The sequence below is a fragment of the Eurypyga helias genome, unplaced genomic scaffold, assembly GCF_000690775.1.
Source record: "Eurypyga helias isolate BGI_N326 unplaced genomic scaffold, ASM69077v1 scaffold18220, whole genome shotgun sequence".
Lineage (NCBI taxonomy): Eukaryota > Metazoa > Chordata > Aves > Eurypygiformes > Eurypygidae > Eurypyga > Eurypyga helias.
In genome coordinates, this window is record NW_010226468.1 from 109,312 (window position 1) to 135,905 (window position 26,594).

General features: G+C 36.1%; 1 protein-coding gene across 1 annotated transcript in view; it reads right to left on the reverse strand.

The window, feature by feature from the left end:
• The window catches only part of LOC104510891 (regulating synaptic membrane exocytosis protein 2-like), a 131,033-nt gene extending 104,816 nt beyond the window's left edge, over positions 1–26,217 (reverse strand). Inside the window, exons 1-9 of the mRNA XM_010153289.1 lie at positions 26,093–26,217; positions 25,610–25,781; positions 25,322–25,478; positions 24,023–24,094; positions 17,118–17,274; positions 15,031–15,156; positions 11,389–11,451; positions 6,871–6,960; positions 767–850 (exon numbers count right to left, since the gene is read on the reverse strand). Of these exons, the coding sequence (XP_010151591.1) occupies positions 767–850; positions 6,871–6,960; positions 11,389–11,451; positions 15,031–15,156; positions 17,118–17,274; positions 24,023–24,094; positions 25,322–25,478; positions 25,610–25,781; positions 26,093–26,115 (944 nt within the window). The 5' untranslated portion in view covers positions 26,116–26,217. The remainder of the gene's footprint in view (positions 1–766; positions 851–6,870; positions 6,961–11,388; positions 11,452–15,030; positions 15,157–17,117; positions 17,275–24,022; positions 24,095–25,321; positions 25,479–25,609; positions 25,782–26,092) is intronic.
• Positions 26,218–26,594: the final 377 nt, after the last annotated feature.

The window sequence follows — 26,594 nt, forward strand, 5'->3', positions numbered from 1 at the left end:
GTCTACTTAACTCCCACCACCACCCGCCCGCAAGATCTACCTGGAAAAAAAAATACCAAGACTGATCAGAGTAGAAAATCCCTGACAAGAAAAAAACAAAGGTTCTTCTATTACTCACAGATTATGGTATTCAGCATAAGAAATTATTTAAAGCACTAGTGTTTTCAGACAAAACCTACCTTTTTAGGAAAACCTGCTCCATGGAGACCATCCTGATTTAGGACAGAATTTCTGAACAGTGCCAATTTTTACATACATCAACAAGCAAGTGTTACCAAGACTTACAACATATCAGTTTCTGGTGTTTTTTATCCCCTTAGGGATAGTTCGTTAAAAAATGGAAAAAACCCCAATAAAAATAAAAATCTAAACAAGAACAGGCTCTACAACAAATATTTATCATATTATAAAGCACCACAGTGAAAACTCCACCAACATTTACAGAAGCAGGTAAAAACAGACTAAAGAACATTAACACAGCTGATGTTCTGTTGTATTAGACATCTTATTTCATGGCTTGTGACCAAACAAACATGGCTTGTGACCTTTGTTTTGAGGCAAACAAAAGTTGAAAAGACATTAATTCCTTGGTGCTTTATAACAGGTCAACAAAATGCAGAGATGATATCTCAGCTGCTGTTTTATTTTGGGCTTCTGGAGGTTGTGTCTCTCTCTACATATATGCATACTTATAAATTTCAGTATATTCCTCTGAGAGTGCAAGATGCAGTAAGCCACTTTTCAACTGGGAGGAGTTGACTAGTACCTGTCATCCTCCGGAGATGCATGCTGGATATGAATCCTGGGACTAGTAGGTCGTCTCCTCTCTATGGAGGGGGACCATCTACCCCTGTTTGCCCGTTCAATAAAACAGGAAGAAAATAGGATATTTAGTTTGTGATAAAATTAAGTATATGGGATTTGGGACTGGAAAAATACCCCAAAAAGTAATGAAAGTGTGACATTTAATTATGTTTTTCTAGCAGTTTTCTAATTCCCAAATATACTATTCTTATGGCTGCTTACTGTAGAAACATTACAGCTAAAACAAAGAGAATGTATACCGAAAGGTGCAGAATTTAGACCAATGTAAATTTTTTACATAGTGTACCATTAAGTTTTTAAATATTCTCAAATGCTAGACTATCCAACAACCTGTAATTCGCATAGAGAATAGCAATTCCAAACCAGAAGAGCTTTTAAAAGGCCATGTGACGGTCATTTTCTGTCACCTACTGGCTGATATTTTGTTAAGCCCATCTCTCCTAGCTCTTTGCATTGAAAAATGCATTCTCTGTAAAAACATAGGACCATGAATTATAAGAAAAATTCTAAGGCATAAAGTGACCCTTTTCTGGAATGCAATGAGAGAATTAAGCTAAATTAATTAGCTACAGCTAAGCTATGTGCATTTGTGTACAAGTACTGGGGTAATTTTTTTTTCATTATATATATGTTTAAAGTGTGTGCAGTCAGCTGTCCTATTCATTTCTCTGTATCCCTGCAGTACATGCCAGCAGATTATCTTATATAATTAAGCTTTACAAAAAGGACCCAAATTGTGAATGTAAACTTGTGTCTTAGATGTTTTGGGGTTTGGGGGGGGGGCCTTTTTGTTGTTGTTGTTTGTTTGTTTTTAAAAAGCTTGTTTAATTTAGAACCATATACATATATATAGACTGGTGTTGTTTATTTTGTTGGGATGTTAGGTGGTTGTAATATCACAAGTGTATTCATAACAATTTACAAAATCAAAATATACTGATTAATTTACAAACAGAAAAATATTCACAAACTCTGCACGACTACCTAATATTTCACTTTCTGAGGCATCCTTCCAGTCCATGTTATAAGGAAAAGGGTTTGATTTATGGAACATGCAAATAACAAAGGTTTCAAGGAGATTAGAATCACTTGAACAAGTTAGGAAGATCTTTCCAAAGTTTCAAGAGGAAATAGGTTGTTAGTAGTTAGTTTCCTTTTCTCTCCAAAGCAAGAGTTAACAAAAATGTTAATGCATCAGTGCACTCAGTCAAAGCCCTTAATATGCTGATATCCACTACAAATATTAAACAGCATTTGATAGAATTAACTAGGTCATGCAGTATGAACTCTGAAACATGCTCTCTTTCACTGAATTTTGAATGACCATGAGCCACAGTATAAGACAAACATGCAGTAACATATTCCTTTACATGGTTGGAAAGAACTCGAAACACAATAGGCTGCATACCGAATGCAAACAGTTATTTATTGTATATTATTTTAAATGTAAATGGTGATATTCAACGTAACTGTTAAAGGCATGCAATATAAACACCCAAATCTTCAGACTTATTAAAAAATCTTATAAAAAGCAACATGAAATCAGGACAGGTCTTAATTGGATCAAGTGACAGCTCCAATTTCTGTTATCTATTCGTGAGTAGGTAACAGGTAACTGCCCAGCTTCGTATCTTGTTTAGGAGATAATGACCAGCTGACAGCAAACAACCTGAAGATCCTTGAAAAGTTGTGATTCCTACTGCAGCAAAGCACCTCAGAACAAATCTAACACAGCTGCTGGGATGCATTTTGCAGATGCACAGACCCTGTTGGACAAGAACTAGTCCCTGGGCTGTGCTCCTCGGTTTTACCTGCTCACATCTCCGCTAACCTCTCAGGACAAAGCATACAAGCAGTACCAATCCGCACAACTCTTCTTGTGCTAACTGTTGATAGACACAACAACTCCTTGCAACACAAGAAACTTAGAAGGTGAATGAAAAGCCACATTAGTTATTACTAACGTGCCTTCCTGACTTAAGGCTGGGAGTCACACACAGTTTTCTTCGTTCTAAGGAAATGGTAACCGACTTACAAGGAAAAAAAAAAACTAAACCTGAAATTCTGAGTCACGGTGAAAAGACAATCAAAAAATCATACTAAAGGATGTAGTGACAGCAAAAAAACCCAAAAAAACATTTTTAATTGTATTAATGGTATTTATAGGGTATTTATGACTGTATTGTAAACTAACACATCTTACAAATCATCACAAAACTTCGACAAGATAATAATTTTAAACAGCTAGGAATAAATAGGGGCAGGGGGGAAGAGAGGGGAAAAAAACCAGGCAGGAATGGTGCAACTGTATAGATATATTAGTAGGGGCTAGATAATTTTGAGTATCCTAGTGCATAATGTGCCAAAAGCAAATATATGCAGGATTATGTTCCAAATTAGTCCATTTACCCAAAAGCTTTGGCAGGCCTGTGTCAGGGCAAGGTCAGCTGCCAGTCAAGTTATATGGACTTTTCTCATGCAAATGATGCGGCTTATAGCAGAAGGAAAGGAAATGTCTTGTTTTGGTTTTGCTTTAGTGCATCTAACAAGACATATATCCCAAAACCATATATACTGCTGAAAGTATTTTTCTGCTGGTGCATGTGGGTCAACACAATGGGTTTTACTGGCAAAATAGCACCTATAAAAAACAATTCCAAATTACAAGAATGATGTTATACAGAGTTTAAAACTATTTCCAATAAATCATTAACATGGAATAAGGGCTCTACTGTCTATCAGTTACACAAGGGCAATACCATTTTGTTAAAAAAGGTCAAGTGGACCATTTTAACTCCTGATTCCAAACACAATCTAATTTATACCCTCTGAGACAAAAGTTGGAGGGAATGAGTAGAAAGAATTTTCCATAGGTAAGCATAATCTTAACTTTGTCGAAGAAAATACACGTCACATTTAGAAGTCTATCTTTGTAATTTGAGGACTAAAAGCCTAAATTTGTAAATAAAATATACAATTCCATTGAGGGGGGGGAAGTGGAGAATGGTAAGGAAACACCTTGGCAGCAACTAACAATACCTTCAACACTGGTCACTGAAATAGAATGGTCATGAAGCGGTGCTGTACAGATGGGACTTCACAAAACCATGTAGTGTTTCTTTTCGCTACAAGCAGGACCAACTACACCTGACAGGTGTCTGTTTAATCTCCAATAACAAAGTCCATATGACCTTTTCCATATCATCTATTACAGTGTTTCATTATTCTAGCCTTCAAAAAAGCTTTCCTGCTATTCAGGATTAACCTGTCTTACTTTCAGTCACTTATTCTCGTCCACATATATACAAGATGCTTTCTACATACCTTGAACTTAATTCTGTGTTCTTCCAACTAAAAAATCCTCTATCATTACACACAACAGATCACTAACCTCACACTACAGTGTAAGCAGGTACATTCAACAGTGGAGAATAAAATCTTCTAAAATTAGCCTCCCCAAAACCAAAAGATTAATTTGGTGTTTCTTATGCATTAAATATAACATATTCCTCCAAAGATTGGGCTGCATTGGAAACACATCTATGCCTGAAGAAAAATAAAGTGCATGCCATTAATCCTCTGAAAGAACCACACGGATCTTTCAATTTGTAACAAAACCATAATGAAAATTTTGAACTATATTTTAGTAAAAAGGAGCTTTTCCACACCCCGATGAAGGACCCCAAACCCAAAGCATCGATTTCATCATTATTTAGATCTTCTAAAAGCAAAGATACCAAAAGTATCGTAATGATGGCAGCCCAGAAAGCCAACCGTATCCTGGGCTGTATCCCGAGAAGTGTGGCCAGCAGGTCGAGGGAGGGGATTCTGCCCCTCTACTCTGCTCTGCTGAGACCCCACCTGGAGTGCTACGTCCAGCTGTGGAGCCCTCAACATCAGAAGGATATTGACCACTTGGAGCGAGTCCAGAGGAGGGCACGAAGATGCTCAGAGGGCTGGAGCACCTCTCCTATGACGAAAGGCTGCGAGAACTGGGCTTGTTCAGCCTGGAGAAGAGGAGGCTCCGAGGAGACCTCATTGCAGCTTTCCAGTATCTGAAGGGGGCCTACAAGGGTACTGGGAGAGGACTTTTTACAAGAGCCTGTAGTGATAGGACAAGGGGTAATGGGTAATTGAAATCAGGGAGGTTTAGATTGGATGTCAGGAAGAAGTTCTTCCCAGAGAGGGTGGTGAGGCACTGGAACAGGTTGCCCAGAGAAGCTGTGGATGCCCCATCCCTGGATGTCTTCAAGGCCAGGCTGGATGAGGCTTTGAGCAACCTGGTCTAGTGGAAGGTGTCCCTGCCCATGGCAGGGGGGTTGGAACTAGATGATCTTTAAGGTCCCTTCCAACCCTAACCATTCTATGATTCTATGATGGACAATTTTTCTGGATAAGGCCCAGAGATGATTTGGCAAAACCTCGTGTTTAGCAGAGACCATTAATACAGGCTAAACACTTCTCTTTATGAGGAGGCTCGTGAAAAATGCTGCAGACTCTGTTCAGTGCCTGCTGGAGAGAGGTTGCTGAAGATGATTTATAAAGCCGTAACAGACCTAGTTAATATCAGTGACAGGTTTAGTTTTGAGTATAGTTTTGTAACTAGGAAGTTTACAATTGCCAGCGTCCGTTTCACTGAATACTTAACTTGATGGGTGGCATTTTGAAAGAAAAGTACAAAACACCTACTGCTTCTGTCCACATGTTATTGCATTAAATAGCTGCTTACAGGTAAATACAGAGGTATATATATCTACACACTTAGTTATTAATATAATGTTACAACAATTTTTCTTAAACATCTAGAATGGCATCTGTATTTCATTCTGAGTGGCCTTATTTCTGTCATATTAATTTTGGATAACCATATATGTTTTGTCTATGATATCTTGCGCTTGACCTGGAAAATTAATTAACTATTGTAGATCTGTCTGAAACATCTCAGCAAAACATTAGTCACTCCTCTACAACAAGGGCACAACTTGAGAAGGAACGTCCAGTCAAGGAGAAATGGGAATTGGGGAGAAGGGAAAGGGGCAACCCACCCGCCAAGAGAAACCTTAGCAGTACATTCTTACTGCCTTTCTTCGCAGGTCTTCTCCCACGATAATGAAAGAGATGCAACTATTTTAATAACCACGCTGTGGGCTGACTGACAAAACAACTTAGTATTAACTGCCACACCACTAAAATAAGTCTTGCACAGATGAAATTATAATGCCACCATATTCCCTCTCAATGGAAGCCTGTTACTGCCTTTAGCGAAGCTAAAATCTCAGTCTAAAATGACTTAGTTCTCAGCCAAAAACCCAGGTGGTGATGAAAAATTCCCTTGTGGAACAATCCCATCTGTGAAACACACTCATAGTATTTGGTTCACCTAATATTTTTAAACAAGATGTTGCAATATTAAAAATTCAAAAAGCATCTATAAAATTCCTGCACAATGATTGTGACACAACAATATTTCATTTGAATTGCAAACATGTCTTCTTAAGACTTATGTGAGCCTTAATATAATGTCACAGAGTGAAAAAAAGCTTAACGCAGTGATTTGCCTTGGAATTGCAAAAGCAGATGAGAAGTTTGGCTGTTTTGTAGAAAATACATCATGATATAAACTACAGTCCTGGTTTGAAATATGAGAATTGTGTCATAGAATTTATAAATGATGTCACCGCCTTATTAGCAGTCCACCGAACAGGCAAGAAACAGACGGAATACTTTTTAGCAAATGATGATGAAGATTAACAACCAAGTGGCACTTTGTCAAAATAGTTAACACTGCAATGCTATTATCAGCATACTGAGGACTTTTGTAAACAATGACATCAGCTTGAACCAAAACACGGAAAGGAGCCAGAAGCGGTTACAAACTCCAACACACAATTTACATGACATATATGAATAGGGGAACAAAAATGTCTACAAATACCAAAGCAGACATGAATGGACGAGAATGTAGAATACCCATATGAAGAAAAACAAAACTGATAAAGATCACCAGCACAGATGACAAGAAATTCATAAGTTTTTATTTTATACCTTTCTCGTTCTGGTGAATGCAAACTAGTATCTGGTCTCAAGCAGTTGGTACTAGCACTCCTAGCCCTGTCAAGGGAGGGCTGTAGTTCACTAGTGCCAGTGCATTGCATCCAATGGTAGAAGAGAAAGAAAAAGAAAACAAAGAAAGGAATACAATGTTAGATATTAACTCATAAAATAATGCTCTCTTTACAGAAAATGTAGAATCACAATGATTTAATTAAGGAAAACGTAAAAAAGCTGACTGGATGACAGTGCCAAGATTTGTTTAGAAAATAAAAGCAAACAAAAGACAGCTAGAATTTCTTTTTCTAAGATAGTTGAAATGTTTAAAACTGAATGAGACAGAACAACATCCACTTGTAAGAAAGTGGAATGTGAAATACCAAACAATAAATTTAAATCCTTATTAACAGTAGTAAATCTTAGGTCAACATAAAATGATGTGATACACTACATATTAAGTGAAATCACTCTACAGTGAAGCTCATTTGTATTGCAAATCCATATGAGATACCAAACAGGAGGGGGAAATTGATCCTCAGTTTCTTACCTAACCAGTAGATCATCTCCAAATTTCGGTATTCGTGAATTAAGGCAATCACGAAGAAGTGAAATATCCTGTCTAATCACTGATTTGGTCTTAGCACATGCAGGAAGAGTCGAGCTTTGTAAATTGAAATTATTTAAGCAAAATGAAAATAAATTTGACATGTAACCAAAACCATACACATAAAGAAAAGAATGTAACAAAGAAAAACATGCAACATAAAATTTTAATGGTGAAGAAAACTACCTAATACAAAGTGGTTCTTGTATTTTATTTTTTTTTTTTTGTAATGTAGGTGTTAATTTAGACAGTTATATGAAGTTATTTTAGGATTATATCTCTTATCTCTCAGTTATAAGAATTGTATGGATTTTTTTTTTCTTATTTAACAGGGCAAGACTATTTAGTTTTTGAAAAGGAACTAGCTACTTAAAGTGGACTCTAAACACTTCTTACCTGTAGAGATTCCAATGAGTACCATTTTCTAGTAAAGGCATCTTGGGTGGTAATGTTTTATAGTGCCTAACAGAACTTCTTGAATGTGATGGAACAGAAAAGAAAACAGAACAACACAAAAACGTGCCAGAAATAAAGAGACAAGTATAGGTAAGGCAACACTGACCAGAACATAAAGTAAGTGCATAATATGCTACTACATTTAATAACTGTATGTGTAGATTTCTCAGTATGTGTTTTTCTCAACTCAACTACTGTGACAGCTATCAAGGGGCCAGATTTTTGTATTTACACTTTTGTTAATGCAGTCCATGAACACATGACAATACTAGTACCGCTCAGATTTTTTTTCTTGTAACAAAAGTAATCTAAATTCATTTTTAGAGATTTTTAATTAAAAGATACAAGCTGTTGTAAAGAATTGGGTTGTTATTAGATTTTATTTCTCTCAGTAATGCCTTATTTAGACCTTGAAAGACTTTAACCTCTTCAGTAGCTAAGCATGAAAAGCTAGATAAGACAGTGATATATATTATCACAAACAATTATAGACATATTAGCATCTGGCATTTTTGAATATGGAAGTCTTTCTGAAGCGGCATATCGGCTTCATAATCTAACAGCAATTAAATGCTATTAACAATGAGCTAATTAAAAAACCCCTAGAAGATGTACTACATCAGGCAGCACAACAGCTCTCTTAGATGCTATGTGACAACTGACTAATACCATCACTTACAGTACACAAGATTTTAAAGCAAACAGGAAATGTTTGCTTTATTATCCAGCTTTCCTCAATGAACAAGGGAGAAATTTAAAGGCAGACAGTGGCTGCTGAATGGGAATCATGGAATTTCATGGGTAAGGGTTAATAACCAAGTTCTAACAATTTTACACAAAGCCTATGAGGACATAACTGTAGCGCTATTAGCAGAAGGACCAGCAGCCTTGCAGATTTTGAAGCTTCAAGAACAGTCTGTCCCAGTAGGACATTCTGATTCCTATTAAGGCTTGGACCTAGGCACCACAGATCAGCATTGTAAACCTGGCCATGTCACTGACAGATCAAACAACTCTGCCTGGAAACCGTCGCATTTGTAAATCCCTGAGGGATTTAACAGAGTAGCTTTGACCCTACTTTTATAGGCTTAGTGGTCATCACTCTACCAGAGGTCACCGTGACATGGCGATGTTGGAACAAAGGAATGGTGGTCCATCATGTCAATCCTGGCATACTACCAGATATTACCAATCACAGTGGGTGTGACCAAAGACATGGAGTATGACCACCCATTGGCCTATGGCATAGGTAAACCCCCTTCCACCATTTTTGCTATTAGTCAATAGCTGCATACAAATGGACAGGGTGGCCAGCTAGGACGATTATTATTCTAAACTGGTGTATTAAATTAACCATATAACTTAACTTTGTAGCTTGGACCATCTCATTGATATTTCTGTCATTTAACATGAAACCCTTGACATTTCTTTCCCATTTTAAAACGAAGCTATCTCAACAATTAATTAAAACATTACTCAGCAAGCTGTCTAGAAAAAAAAGGATAAAGCCTTATAATGTTTCTAACATGAATAAATTCCAGGCCACAACAAATGTGAAAGAATAAAAGTTGGCAACCAATGCACAGACCAAATTCTTGTGGTAAGTTTTCTTGAGATTATTCAGTCAAAGATGGATATTGGCAATTTTCTGGGTATTATTCAAACTTGGATTAGGCCATATAAGCCTCAGAGTTAAATTTTAAAAACCTACGCTATTATCTTCTATTGCCCTTATATTCACTTTCAGTACATTACTAAAAGTGCCATGCTGGTTTTTAGTAGACCATTACTGTTAATTTAAAGAGGTGGATATGTTACTTTGATCATAAAAAAGTTAACAGCAATAATTTAAATAAAGAAAAATGCAAGAAAGGGTTGTATCTCTGAATTCAGTCTAGCTCTTACCTAACTCTATTGCTGTCCATGCACAATTTTCAGCTGGTTAACTGGCCAGACTGGAGAGTACATTTATAAAACTATTGGAAATATATAGTGGCTGGGCAAATTGCATAAAAAGCTCATAATACAGTATTTTCTTTGTTAATTAAGTGAAAATTTAAGTATTTTCATTGAAGAATTCTAATGAAAACCATAATCATAGAATCATAGAATCATAGAATGGTTTGGGTTGGAAGGGACCTTAAAGACCATCTAGTTCCAACCCCCCTGCCATGGGCAGGGACACCTTCCACTAGACCAGGTTGCTCAAAGCCTCATCCAGCCTGGCCTTGAACACTTCCAGGGATGGGGCATCCACAGCTTCTCTGGGCAACCTGTTCCAGTGCCTCACCATCCTCTCTGTGAAGAATTTCTTCCTGATATCTAATCTAAACCTCCCTGAGGGAAAAGAAAAAGCATAGAGCTGGGTGCGAGGAGGGGGGTGAAGCTATATAAGATGCAGCAAAAAGACAAAGGCCATAGGAAGGAGGCAGAAAAAATGCTATTACATGACAATAAGCTGACATAAAATAACAGGAAGTTAAATAAATTATTAATCTCTAAAACCTAAAATGTTGAGGAAAAATATTTTTAGTTGAAATATGAGAATGAAACTCTTTCTACTCATAATGAAAACAAATTTTAATTTAACAGCTGCACTGATGCACAGATTTTTTTTTTTTAAGTTTTCATTTTTATTATTATTTTACCTTTATATTATTGTGCCTTGTAACAGAATCCTATAACAACATCTTCTATGCTGTTTAAAATTCAATGAAGAGAATGAAAGCAATCCAGGGCATATAGCACTGATGTAAAACTCTTAGCAAGGGGCATGGGGGGAGAGTTAGATTTCTTAGATAAAGATATTTCAGTCCCGTTTAGTTTCACAGCATTGGGGAGAGTTGAGACATTGATTTAAACTCAGTAAGAGCTGAGAAATTAATGAAGACTGAAGATGAGTCCAAGCTACAAAGTTTATGCCTGGATCAAACTCACAGCCCAGTTCGTTGATGAAAAAACAAGTCATATGAGACACCCCTCAAATCTGGGGTTCCCAGTGAGTCCCGATTTATCACTGTTCTTTCCTCTACAAGTGACCCAAGTCATCATGAGATTAGGGCTTATAAGTAAAGCCTGTTGACTTGTGAGTGATTGTAATATAAACATAAAAATGCAAATAAAGGAAAATATAAAAACAACTACAAAGGAATGTTTGAAATTATAAGAACACTGTCATGCATTGGGAGAGCAGGACTTCTGTGACTAGACAGAAAATCTACCACAAAATAGAACTGCAAAATCAGAACTACTTTAATTCTGAAGTTCACAAACACACATACAATCTCAATCTGAATTAAAACGAACAAAAAGGAGCAACTCACACCTGGATCACAACGTACTGGGAAGTTCTTTACTGACTGGGACTAAATAGCGCCATGGGAAAAAGTCGGGCACACAGAGTATAGACAACTAACCAGATGCGTTCACATTTACCGAATTCCTGTATTTACCTGATGGTATGTAGGCACTCTGCACTTCTTCCTCGCTTTGCTCTGGGCAGCATAAGAAGCTCACTGCACAGACAGGATGGGTGGTGAGTGAAACAGATATAACTATGAAGCATTAGATGACATGGGTTATGCCAATGATATGCAAATGAAAACATAAATTGAAACAAGAAGCTTCCACCCAGATACTCTGATAATATTGAAACCCAGACTGCACTTCTCAAAGAATATGAGTCAAAAAATACCTATGGTAACTACATTTTCAACAAAATCCATTTAGCATGGCGCATAATGTCGTGGAATTTTTAAAATTCAGACGTACTGTTTCAGAGCTCTTCATAACAAAAGGTATCCATAAACCAGTTACGCTTCTCTAATAACCTCCTCTCTTATGAACTAATTAATGAAAAACTACTTTATAAAAAAAGAAATATGTTTGTTTGGTTTTTTTTTATTCCCAAGTCACAAAAACATACATGAAAAAGCAGGGAGGATTTGCTTTCAATTTACTACAAATAAGTTTATGGGAAGAGTAATCAGTCACCCTTTCAGGAAAAACTAAAATATATGTTCACTGGAAATACTACGTTTGGACAAATATAGACTCTGACTCACAGCTCTTGACAGTATTTTGTAATGCAATCCTAAAGAAACAAAAAAAAAATTGCTAATCAGCAATTAGACTTTTTGTTTCTTGTTGTTTCCAATTAAGAAAATGAGCCAACTATTCTGTTTTTCATTAGCTCTAACCAAACACACACTACAGTTGGCAAGATGGTAAAATTAATTCATATTTATGCCTATGGTAAATATGAGAGCGGTTTTGTGATACTTTGCTAGCCGAGGTTAAACCATGACGCTGTGATATGAAATATCCCTTGAAATATAGTTTAAGCACTTCAACGCAATCAGAAGGACCAAGCTCCAAACCTCCTTATTACCATAAATATGAAATTAAAGCTAAACTTCATGGAAACATGCTATTTTAAAAGAAGCAGGGAATCATATGAAGTACTATGGCGACAAAGAGAGAAAAGATTACAAAATAGATAAAGCAGCAATTATTCAATGTATCTTGTGCTTCACGCCATTATGAAATGACCCATTTATTTGGTGCAGTATAGGTAGTATTTAGCTAAATTCTAAACTTGGCAGCTGAAATAATGGCTTGTGAGATTTAACTTTGCATCTGGAACCACTAGTCTGATTTTGATGCCACAAAATTTATTAATGGCAAATGGAATTGTTTGTGTTTTTTTTAAGCAAAATTTCTATTCATAAGGTAGAGGACTAACAGAATTTAGACAGTTTCCAGAAAAACAGTTTCCAAATTAAAAATAAATATGTATTTCAAGAAAAAAGTTGCCATGTTCTTAAGAGTTTTGAAGTAGATGCAAAGTCCAGATTAAATCATAAGACACTTTGTTAATATTTACTCTACCTTTGCTAAGCCAGAGTATCTAGTTGTACAAAAGATCTGTTTTTACTAAGATCTATCCAGAATATTCAATATTAATTTGGGACCAATAACAGAACCTTGAGAAAATTATAATCAGCAACTGAAATTTCTGTAACCACTAGGTAATTATTCACCTTTCAAACCAAGTTTATGTTAGGTATGTTATGAATGTACTTAGATGAAGGGTTCAGTAAATGAACAACACATAATATTTATGCTATCATTGATACTAATACATAATACTGAATAAAGATTTTTTAAAATCCTTCGATGTGATAGAGAATTTTCCTCAACAAAAGCTGGGTTTGATCTTCCCTGTGATGCTGCTCTTACATATTTGAAAGACAGTGAAACCTGCAAGAGTTAAACAGGCTCCACAACTGAAGGAATCTGGAGGAAAGACGAAAAGGAAAATAGGAAAAAAACCACTGCAGGCAAGCTTATTACTCAAGCAGAGTAAATACATGGACTCATCTTTAAGTTCTGCAAATAAGCCATGTACATCCTTCATGTCTGATCTTTAATTTCTGAAAAGAATTTTCTGAATTTTGAAAAGAACTGAAGTATGTGTCTTACTCCCCTGAACAAATCCAGCAGTCCATTGCTGCTGTGGCCTGATGGCCCATCTCCAAGCAAACCTCAATGCAAAATCCACACATATACCATAATTTACATAATGGTTTGAGGCTTTCCTGGAAGAAAGTTTTCTAGACAGTTAACTGTCTATATGTATAACTAATAACTATAACTAATAAAAAGCTATTTTTTAATGTCTCTCTCCAGATCTGCCGAATAAGAAATCTATTCAATAAATATTTTCAGGAATCTTTTGAATATATCACTACTTATTAAAATAATATCATGAAACATTTGCAATAAGTGGAAACTACTTGAATTAGGTTATCTATAAATCTGACTTCTACATTTAAAACGTTTCATTCACTTTCACTTTGAAAGCAAATTCAGTACAACAATCCAACTTAGACAATTCTGTACATACTTCTTGCCTCCAAGGCGCAATTTTAAAATGTTCCAAATAGCTCATTAATTCCTATATGTATGTTACCACATTAAAAATCAAACCAGGCAAGATCATATACAAAACAGAACTAGTTTAACAGCAAAACCATCTGTTACTCAATTTCTATGCTGCTTCAACACTGGACAAAAAGTTCCAGAGATTTTTATGGTTTATTCCTTACACATTTTCACATCACTATGAAATATATGTTTTGTATTTCATTTTCTGGATCATTTGGAAAGGTCTTATCATCCTTACCTATAAAAAATAAAAACTTACTGCAAAAAAAAAAATTCCAAAGACATTAATAGGACAATTGATCTTATATGAATGGTAGAAGTTTGCCATTACAGTTTAGGTGAATGATTTGTTTAAAAGTAAACAAACAACCCACCAACACTGATAATCTATGTGACTGTCATCTTTATGTTTCCTAAATACTGAACTGAAATAACTTTTTACATTTTTTTTCAGCTATAAAATAAACATATTCTTGTTTTCTTCCGTTTTATTAGAAGATATTCCTAGGTAGCTGAAAACAATGGCTAAGAGAGACCAAACATCCTCTGAGGAGTGTATTGCAGGGAGAGATGTGTATGTGTCATGCATCTGAGACTGGAGATTTTTGCTAATTACAAGCACAACTGTCCTTGCTATGCTTGGGTACTCTACCAAGTTCACCAGAATGTTGCATAAGATGCTATGAGACTGCACACATAGATGTCCGAAATCTATTAAGCACAGGAATGCAAATCACAGTATATGCAACTCCCAACTAGTAGGAAGTCATGCCTGGTATTTTGCTGGCTACCAAAACAGAAAAATTCTGAGTTACAGAAGCTTCTATAACTAGAGCATACATATAGATTTATGGGTTTCTATCCAAAATCTCTGGCCTTCATTCATGAAACAAACAGCAAAATACTCTAGGACAAACACCCAGGGACTGTTAGTCTACTACTGATAACCTACTATTACTGTCAACCCAGACAGTTTTACAAAAAAGAGGCATAGAGAATTTAACCATGGCACTAGATTCGTCAGTTAGGATGACTTCACTCCCTTCCCCATTACCATTAGTTGTATTTCTACTGAATAGTTGAAAATTAGGCAAACCAACAAAGACATTTCTAAATGTGTTTCCAAGTTCAGGCTGACGATGTACCTTTCTTGATCAGACAAATACTGACTATCCATGTCTCTGGATCTGTAATCAACTGGAGTTCTGGAGGCATCATGGTGTCTAGTTGGTGAACGTGATCTTCTCATTTGATGAATTTCATCTAAACTCCTGCAAGGCAGAAATATGTATGATAATCTTGTTTTTTGATAAATACACAGCTTAAAAGATTACATTACAAGTTAGTTGAAGGAAGCCTTTAATCATGAAATTGTTAATATATGACTTCTAAAAAAATATTGGTTCCTAAGATTAGAAAAACCACCTCTAACTACAGAAAGCAGACACTTCTACCACATTTAGAAGTACATGCCTGTCTCTGTGTACAGTGATGGATTCAGGAATGGCATTTTCAAAGACTGTACTTAAAGAATAACTGAGATAACATAAGAACTGATAATACCTCACATGAAGTTAAGATTGATGCATTTGTAAAAAGCTGATTTGGGGCTACCAACCTTCTGCAGGTATCTCCAAATATTCTTTAAGAAATTCTGGGATACAATATAGGAACTTGCAGCAGGTTTTATCAGTCTCAACTAAGTGTTATACAAAAGAGGAATGATTTTGTATAAATGTAGGAAGGCTCTGACCTTCATGACAGTAACTTAAATATCACTTCACATGGAAAAAACCAAGAAAATAAACTACTACTTGAAGGGCAGATTCTTCCTTTAGTTTAATAACTGCCATCGGAGCAAGAAGCATTAGTTTTTCAAAGCATAAAACAGAAGGGATGGTGAAATTGGCTGTGAAGTATTTCATCTGTGCATCCCGCTTGTAGATAGAAAGATACAAGAGCACATATGATTGTTTCCAAAGCAGAACAAGGAGCTCTTATTATCTCCACTACAAGAAGAAAAAAAAAAGTCAGTGCCAGAGTCTTTTATGTACAGCCATACACTCCTACCTGTTAAGGAGGTACTACTGAGAAACGCAACAGCAAGTAATTTGGTGAGTAGTGAAATAGCTTCATCTGCAAGAACTCATGTAATATAGGGGGGATGCATGCAGGCACTTAAGAAGCACATGGTTTCAAGCGCGAGAACAGCGTATATGGCATGGAGGATGGAAAGGCAGAAGTCAGACCATCAGGATTTTCAGCTGGGAGGAGAAGCTGTTTTTCCAGAATATGCCATCATTTTCAAACATCACACATGTCTGGTATTAAATGACCAGTGAAGGAACTCCAAAAAACAGATACAGAAATGATGGATAAGGAGAGTACTGCAGCACAGAATTTTGTAAACAAATTTCAGCCAAGAAGGGTGGATTTTCAGTAAAATATTACAGCTAGTAGGCAATAATGTTGCTAGTGCAGCACTTCAGACTCCTGTAGTAATTCCAGAACAAAGCTTCCCAGAAATTGGAGGAAAGGAAAACAGGTAAATATGCTGATTTTTAGGGTTCCATGAGGGCTTGCATGAGAAGCTTATTGCCCTGCACAATAAAACAAGCAAAATCAAGTGGGTCAAGTTTTGTTCTTAAACAATCTGTACAGCACCATTCATAAAAAGCACAAAGCATACAAATGATAAGCTCAGAAAGGATTCTAATATTAATAGGTTGTCTATGAAAAGCAGTAAAAGCAAAAAATAAAGGTTTATAAATCACCATCTGATTCTGTAGAGTTTTTTTACTTCATCCATTACAGATGTCATGTTATAAATACAACTGGTAATTTCAGTTTGCTGTTACTTTAAAAATAGTTACACAATTTGCACATGCCACTGTTTATTACAAATATATTTAAGTGACTTCACAGAAGATTCAGCCACTGACTGAAAAAACAAAATCCCAAACCTATGCATTAGGTGTGGTACACAGATGATGAATCACAGAGAAAACATCAGCAAGAAGTGTTAAGTGTTACAAAGTTACGATTCATCTCATGAGTGCTCTTGAATGATTAATAAAAGCATACATCAAGTTCAAACACTACACTATTAAATTCAGACGCAAAACCAAAAAGTTTTAAAATTGTGAAAAATTGCTGAAGAAGAGGAAAGTTAATAATGACAGATTATACAAACTCAAACCCACCTAGTATCCCACTAACTTGTGATGCCTACCTCTGTAATGGCACATTTGGTAAACGTGAACGGGTCCTGCCCTGATCGTCGCCGCGGTGAGGAGATACAGATCGTGAACGATGATGTGTTGTTCTTTGCTGTTCTGGCACAGTTAGCGTTGTAGATTTACCTTCTCTAGTACTAGACCTATAACCTACTGGCAAGAGGGCAACAAAAGGAAATTAGAGAGTAAAAGTCTGGGTTTGGAATGGATTCAAATGGCTAGTCCTCCTAGGAACACACATCTAAACTCTGACACAACTTTCAAGTCGTCATTCAGCTGTTGTATATCTCGACATATCATGCAATCAGAATAAATCACTCACATTACCTTTAAATGTACATGTACAGAGACAAACTGACAATGATTTTCATTGTGTACTAGAAGATGTGGAGGAGAGGACTGAAATATTTATCTGACTTGGGGAAGAGTACCCAGGGTAACTTGTATTTCAATATTGTCATACAGTAGGTTTGAAAGGAACCCAAGCAATGTAGGTTTATCTCATCTAAAATATGTAGAAGGAATGCTTGTGTAGGATAGCACAGACTCAGCCAGGACTTTTCATATGCAAAGCATCCTTCTGACTCTTCTTTCAGTTAAATACAAAGATTTTCTCCTACTGAACTTGGCCAAACCCACCTACTTCCAAAAATTACAAGCATTGAGAGTATATTGCATAGAATATTGGGTGTTGCATACTCTGCAGAACAAATTTTTCAAACACTATGAATCAGTTGCAAAGTTTCTCGTAGTTTATTTTTGCACAGGATCTAAAAAAAAAAAAAATCATCAGAATGTTAGTACATTTTCAGGCATTGATATTCCTGTGCCTTTGTCCATGTAGCACACTGTTTGCCTTGAGAGACACTGTGAAACCCATTCTAAAACAGATAATGGAGCTCAATAAGATGAAGCAGCTTTCAAAAGGTGTCTGTTGTCTCTCCAAAAGAGCCTAAGGAGATTTGCTCAGGTTTCAGTTGCTCACTCCTAGACATCTAAATTAGGTTACAAGAATCCCTTGAGAGAAATCCCTTAATGACAGAAAGGGTCATCCCTTAATAACTTCACAAATTATAGTTTAGATTCTAAAATAATCATTTTGCTGCTTCTCTGAGTTTGCCTAGCAATAAGTTCTTGCAATGTGTTATTTCGATCAGCTAAAAAACAGCCCGCAGCAGAAATCTTCTTTCCATGCAGGAAAAGACTATGATTTAGCCACTCAATTGTCAAGTGGGTAAATTAAAGAAAGTTGCACTTTTTAAGGATCTTGTTATAGAGTTTCAAGTTAGGGGTTTTTCTTCATATCTTGAAAAATTTGTATAATCCTTGTAGTTCTTTCCTGATCTTCTACTAAATTGTTAATGCCCACTTAAAAGTGTGGCCCACATATAGAGTCCGTTTTAGCCTTGGTCATGTATTCAGTCACAATAACCTGTTTAGCTGCAAATCCGAACCCTGATCACAAACATCAAGGAAGCATTCATGCTTTTTTCCCCAAATTGTGCATCAGTTTACTAACATATTCTAGTGGACATGTAGCTCATCTGAATGTATTATCGCATTATTAGACCTGGAGGAAAACACTTTGGTTAAACAGGGATAAGTAATCCGAAAATAAGAGTATCTTCCACCAAAGAACAGAATCATCTTTGTAACACAAAGGGGACGTACAAGGAAATACAATGATGTATTTCCTCATCCAAGGAACGCAAAGACTGTTTTCCCTGACTATACAGCTCACAGCCTCCGGAACTGTGTCCACCTTCTATAAAGTACTGAACAAACTAGCCAAAGTTATCCAGAGGTAACAGAAGAGCACCCAGGTGCTGTAGTATCCTTCAGTAGCTTCCAGCCTTACATCAGCTTTCCAGCAACTTCAGTAACCAGAAGATTGGCCTCAATAAGTTCTTGTTGTCTTTAGTAAATGTTACACTACAAATATGACGGGGAAGGCAGACAGAAAAGAGACAACGTTGACAAAACGATGATTAGATGGTTTTACTACAGACTTTCTGGTTACTGTCAGCTAGAAAACAGACGCAGAAAGACCTTTGCAAATTCTGCTATCATTTTGTCCAACTTCAGTGTCTTCTGCTTCACAGTATAGCGGCTGGTGTGAGAACATGGGAAATAATTGGTTTTCTCCATTTGTTGAAGCAGAGGTTGGGGATGAGGTTAATAAATAAGGGAAACAAGAAGCACTATGAGCATTGCTAGATTTTAGAGGGTAGGACTGGGCTCAAAGAAAAGGACTTGTTACAAGAACATAGCATGGAGCTCATAAACAAACATCAGGCACCATGATGTTGAGTGAAATTTAAAATTTTGTATTTTAAATGTGACGTTACTCAAGTCTGAGGAGGCTGGGGGGCTGTTGTTTGAAAACGAGAGAAAACATGGAGAAAAATCTTCTGGGAGACCTCACTTGTAGCTACAAAAGAGAGCTCACTAGTAGCTACAAAACCAGCAGAAGCTTGAAACCTAAAAAGCATTTTTAATAGCAAAGCTGTACTGAGTCCTGACTGCAAAATAGGCCTGTAAAAGTTGATAGCATGCATGAAAGTATCTACTGAGGTTCATCAACCTTTTAACAAAGGACATTTGCAGGTTTTGATGTACTGTAATGCTGGAGTATCTAACCTGCCAAAAAAGTGTTTCAGAGTTAGTTTTTTCTAATAAAATTAGAAGGAAACATGAGGATCTCCCTGATCTCAGGACAAGGACTGGGTACAAATTTTGAAGCCAAAAAAGGGACTCCCTCAGGACTTCAGTGGAGTAACCATCTTCTCATGTACAAAGGTTGCAGCAGAAAATGTCAGGTTTTTTGTCAGAGGGGAAAAAAAACCTACACATGACACAAGCTGGATATGTTCCCTTTCGCAGGATAACTAAATCTAAGATACTTCATTTTTACAAACAAGCTTGTTTTAGATAAAATCCTGCCATCTCCATCAGAAGGAACACTAGTTTACATTTATTCAACATTAAAATCAAAGAAATCCAAAACTTATTTCCAAGCTTTAGGCAACTGTACTGAAATATGCATAATTTTAAAATAAAAATTTAAATATAAAGTTCAGTTTAAACTGTATTTTTAGAGCATCTCTACTCTGCCTAAAAAACCCACACCTAGTATTATCCTGTACACTTAAAAATCTGTTATAAAAAGATGATTTTATCCTATATATTCTTCGTAGCCAAGCCATCCAGGGAACAGTAACTGAAACCTGTGCACTGTGAGTACACAAAGCTTACAGAACAGACAGAACACCACCAAATAACATTCATCGCAAGTATTAGCTCAAGTATTGTCCAGTTGGTCAAATCGCAACCATACTTCCAGAGTGCCCATGACAGTGACAGCAACAGTAACGTTTCTTCATATCCACAAATACAAAGGCTCTGTGCTCTCCAGAGTGAGCAGAGAATTTTTTGCATGGACCAGCGTGACAGCAGCAGTCAAGCTTATGGTAGTTTATGCAGAGGTAGTTTCTCAGTTGCTCATGGGAAACTGTCAGGTATGACATGAAATGGAAGATGGATGGATGATGAAAATGGTTCTAGTAAATTTTTGATACCAGAATTTGTGGGGTTTTTTTTCTTTAAAGACAATACAGACAACGACAAGGTGTTGTGTTGATGTCACCCTGTTGCTACAAGGGGAAGGTAAGTATGCAACCATTTATGCAAATTATATATAAAAGAGAAATAAATTGTTCTGAAGAGTTACCCATAGCATAAGCAATACAGCTCATTAAAAATATCCTTTGGGATACTGCCAACTGCATATCAGATAATTTTCTTCTTAGTTAAGAAAGTTACTGAAGTATTGGTTAAAGAGATAGCCCTCAACACATGTTTGGTTCTCATTTAAACCTTTATTGATCCTTCAGTGACGCTTCCTATATACTTAGCATTGGTAAGGCCACATCTGGTGGACTGGGCTCCCCAGTACGACACAGACATGGAGCTACTGGTGTGAGTCCAGCTCAGGATCATAAAGATAATTAAGAGACTGGAGCATCTCTCATATGAGGAGAGGCTAAGAGAATTAAAATAATATTTTCTTCTTGTAAATAGATGTGGGTATACCACAAAATCCCATCAAAAATCAATTCTGTTAAAGGTGAGCTTCAAATTACTTTTAGCTGTTGATATAAACTCCTTTTATGAACAGTTCTATGAGCTGATTTAAAAAAAAAAAGTCTCTGCGAGACATATATCTCTGCAAGATACCAAATAGATGAGGACAGTACAATTATATGAAAGATAAAACACATCTGTGATATGACAAGGTAAAAATATTTTTTCTTAAAATATTCTTGAAGTTATCAAAGTCCTATTATTTTAGATGGAGCATTCCTTACCTCTATCAACAAGCAGTGGTAGTTTACTCTGTAATTTATAAATGTTAATACAGCATCTGCCTTAGCAGTTGGTAAATTGAAATTATAGTTTAAGGATTTCCAATATTAGTTCAATTAGCCAAAATACTTTAACCCTTCCTTTCTTAGCTTACGGTGGTGATCAAGCGAACTCTTGTGCTTCTATATTTTGCAGTTTAGAAAATGAGGAAGAATATCTGTGCAAAACATGAAGTAGTAAAAAGGAAAAATAACTTCCTTCTCTCCTACATATTTCAAGAAAAAGAGTAAATTGAGAACTGTAAGAATATACCTTTAATAAAGACAGAGCTTATTTATCATATCAGGATCATGGTGTGTAACAGAAAGTAAGTGGTAAAGGAAGGAAAATGAGGCTTTATAGGGAAACATTTTCTTTTGCATCACACGCTGTAAACACGATTTTGATATTCTTCTGTTGAGGAGTATATCAATCTTAGACTAATCGAGTTGAAGGCAATAGTGGCTATGCCACAAAGGTCTAAGGGTGCACCTGAGCTGCACCATCATCCTACATTATAGGGAAATACCTATATTCGTCATTCCCTCTCACAGGCATACCTTGCAGGAGAATGTGTGGGAAATCTGGACTGGACAAGAGCTGCAGTGCACTCTGGTGAGGTCCCTGGTATTGGGGTCAGGAGGAAGGAAGGGGTGAAGACCCTGCAGCACAAGGAACTTGCATGCAACTTAATTTTAACAGAGGAGACTGTTAGATGGAGAAGGTAGTGCACTATTCATTCAGTGCAAATCAAGGTAGCAATCCAAAGTCTTGGAAGACTTAGCAATGTGATAAGTAAGGAAAGTGGGATAGAAGGGTAGCAATGCATCTCTGAACTTGGTGTGCAGGCACATTTGTGAATCTGTGACTAAGATTCTCCAGCAGCTCAGTAGACGGTGGGACTGGCAAACTTTGCCAGCTCTCACTGCAAAACACATTTTCATAGATTATCTAGGCTGTCACACGTTTGTGGCTGATGACTGAAATTATCGTTGCCACTGTGTGCCTAAAGTCTAACTAACCCCCATTTAAGAAATCAGGTCACACCTGCAAAAAAAAACCCCACACAATATATATCAAATTCGCATAGGGATCACAGACAGATGAACTCCACTTACAATTGCCAAACAAATGTCTCCATTAAACTCAAAATAAACACATTTCTGCTTAGTCAGGTCAGATGCAAGACTGTGGACTAGGTGGACTGCAGAAGGAGTTTCTTCACCAGGTCCTTTGAGTTTCAGGTTAGACACACTCAGCTCATTGTAAATCTCATTGTAAATCTCAGCTCACTGTAAATTACTACAGATTAAATCTTGCAATCTTCTACAGTGATTTCTGCGAAAATTTGTGCCCATGTGTTCTTCAAAGGCACACCTGAGCATGCATAGTCCCAAGTAATTTCCACAAGAATCAGTTACTCAAGTGCTGACCCAGTGAATAGAGTCCAATACATCTCAATAAAAACATCAAGATTAGTAACTTCATTAAAGCAAATATCATTACTAGACATACCTGAAAAAATTTCCCTCTTAGTAACTCAGGTGGTGAGTGTATTAAAGTAAGGAAAGAACCCAATAAACATCAAAGGAAGGAGAATTTGGCTCAGTAAATATCAAAATGCTAGTGTTAATAAAATATGTGACTTATTTGTATGGTTATAGAATGAATAATTAAATAGTCAGATTGTTTTAAACACAGATCAGGAAGATAGAGAGCTTTCCAAACCACACCTTGATTTAAATCAGTGATTTTCATCAGGAAGATCCACAGATATACTGATTTAGACCTGACAATGGCATTACCACTTTTCACTTAGTTTGGGACAATTGGGAAACATACTCATCTGACTTGTGGAAACAGTCAAATAGAAGTAGAAAAATGTGGTATCCAAAGTGATCCTCAAGATTTTCTGTATGTAGGGAATGCTGAACTGAAAGTCAAACCATGATAGCCTCTACAAGTATATATTTATGAACATTTAGGGTAATGATAGTTCATGAAAGCTTATGAAACCTATAAAAGATATAGCCATGCTACATGCATCTTAATCTACAGCCATGCATTCTCAATAAAGCCCATGGGAGACTGCATTATATCTGAGTTTTAAGCAAAAAGCAAAATAAAAAAAAATGCTTGCAATAAACACTGAAATTTTAATTACTATTTTTAAATTATTTTTTAATTTAATTTATATTTTAAATAGTGCTTGGAACATTACGCAGCAAACAATTAAACAATTTGAACCATCCAGTGGTTCACATATGAAGAATGATATGTAAAAGAAATATCAATGAATGAATAATAGAATCTTTTCATTCACCATGATTTAGGACAGGTATCATGGAATAATCAGGAAAACTGTGGGTTTTTTCCACAATGCACTCTCCGAAACCAGTATCCTCAATATTCCAAAATCTTATAAAGAAAAAAAACAAACAAACAAGCAAAAAAGAAGAAGAAGAAGAAAGCAGGACCATGCTGTTCACCCACGCACCTGGAGGAACAACTCCAATACCATCATCAACATCATAATCTGAGATGTCACTATCACTGATTGGCCGAGATCCTGCACAACAGTAAGGTAAACAAATACCTGAATATGTGGTCGTGTTATAAAATGTAAAAATATGTTCATATAATGTACTACTGAAATTATAAAGATGATTTTAAGCCTAAACAATAGAGGAGGAGAGTTAAACTACAGTAACTGACAGTGACATTCCACAACACAGCTGAGCCAATATAACATCTTACAGCTGCTGCAGCCTCCTTTCCCCCTCTCCTTTCCTCAAGTCCTCAGTAATCCTCTACTAGAATAGTTTATCTCACTAAACCAGCAAAAAGTTTACTCAAATAAAGAAAATAAGTACTTTTGTGCTATTTCAGTGAGTAAGCTGACTCAGCTTGCTGAACAGGAAAGGAGAGATGGCAGCATATGGTGGGAGAGGGGAAGAGGAAACACCACTGCCAGCTCTGAGAACAGTTCAAAAAACTCACTAAGACTAACCTTTTATTTGCTCACTCTATATATATCCTCAAGGAACAATTACAGCAGTATCATATTTTTATTATTCATTCCTGAATGTGCACCAATTTCCTATGCATTGGCTGGAATGAATGACACCCATGTTTAAGAAAAAACGGAAAAATAGCTTAGAAATGTATTTTAAAATAATCCCCTACAGCCTTCTTGTGTCTAAATAAATCTAAAATTCATAAATGAACAGAGAAGCTACAATATTCAAATATTTCAATACATTCATTGTTTTAATATGCCTCATACAAACCTGAAATCACCCATCAAAACAACTGTACCTCCCAAATACATGCACACAACTTCTCTTTGCTGAAAGAGTACACTTCTCATCTGATTGTTGATATTGAGCGTATCGGAGCTTGAGACTAACTGCATGACGAAAAGTGCTTTTACGCCTCCTAAGTCTTTAAAAACTTTATTTTTTAAAATAAAGATTTTAGTTATTAAAAAAGTATGCATTAATGATGAACATTTTTCTATTTAAAAGGAAATTTATGCAAACAAATGTTTGAATAATTTCCTTATGCCAGCGAAAACCAAACCAATCCCAGTAGGTATCACACCAATAAAAGTTACGTGTCACAAGAGAAAGGCTGCCATGTCATAATTTGCATCTCTTTTCTGCCACACATCTTCATTATTTTTAAAGAATATGAAATAGTATTTTTATCTTGTATCTGCAAGTTAAATAATATTAAACCATATCCAGAATTTCTAATATAAAATTTCAGAGAGATGAATGGAATTTGGACGTACTTTGTAATTTTTTGCTAGTGCTTTCTCCACCATGAACATGTCTTCTTGGCATGAAAGGTGATGGCTGAGGCAGAGGTAGTGAAGATTCATCATGTGTCTGTAGCTTATACCAATGTGGTTCATCATCTAAAAGTGCTGTCTCCAGCTCTATAAGAATCTAGTAGAAAAATTAACAGGTTTTAAGTTTACTTTTAAGGCGTGCACACACAAACACATATAGCAAATATATACGCAGATGTATTCAAAACCAAACAATGAACTCAGGAGAAATGTGATTGTATGTGTCACCTCTCCAAGAAATTCACTCTCTTCTTCTTGTACTCTTGGCTGATCCCATACGGTTATTTCAAGCATTCGTTCTCTAAAATCTCTACGATGTACATGTGAGTAGAGAAAAGTTTGGTTCCATTTTGGCTCTAGACTTTTCTTTACTGTTTTGGTCCTCCTTTTACTCTTATCACTGAAACATAAATATTTGTTGTGAATTGTTTGTAGAGACAAATCACAAAATGCCATATACTCATCAGCACTCACTGTTTTCATTCTATCATGCCTACAAAAGTATTTGCTGTACAGTGGATCACATTCATCCAGAAGTCCACAAAATTAAATTCACACTGACTTGCATGATTCAAGCACAATTTTTTGTTATACTTAATCTAACTGTAACAAATTATTAAGAGGGATTCTTAGCTTCATAAGCATTCAATTAAAAGTTGATTCAATACACCATAAATTACGATACGATTTTCTAAACTGGAATACTACTACCTTCTGTCTGGAAGAAAATACATTTTTACATAGGGATTCCTGGGGCGTCCATCTACTCTTGGTGGCAAATCTGTTGCTTGCAGAACATTTACTATTAACTGATGTCCCACTTTGTCGTACCACAGTTTAACCTACAAGAATCAAGTTACCAGAAAATATTACTGAAAATGTAGATAAACAAAAATTTCAGATTGCATCATATTAAGCACAATGTAAAAGTAAGCATCGGTCTTTTTCCCCAAGAGACAATGAGTTATATTTTATATCAATATTTTACCATTTAATTAAGTTAGATAGAAAAGATGATGGTATATACCAAAGACTTTTTATTTCTCACAGCTGAATAAAATGGTGGTGCCTGATTATACTTACATTATTTATCATACTCACTGCATGATCTTGTAACTGTGAGTGCATTTAAACCAGCATAGGTCTTAGCTCTGCATGTCAAAAGCTGCATTCAGATAGAAAGCCCTGAGTGCAGCAAAACTTGAGGGGTAGT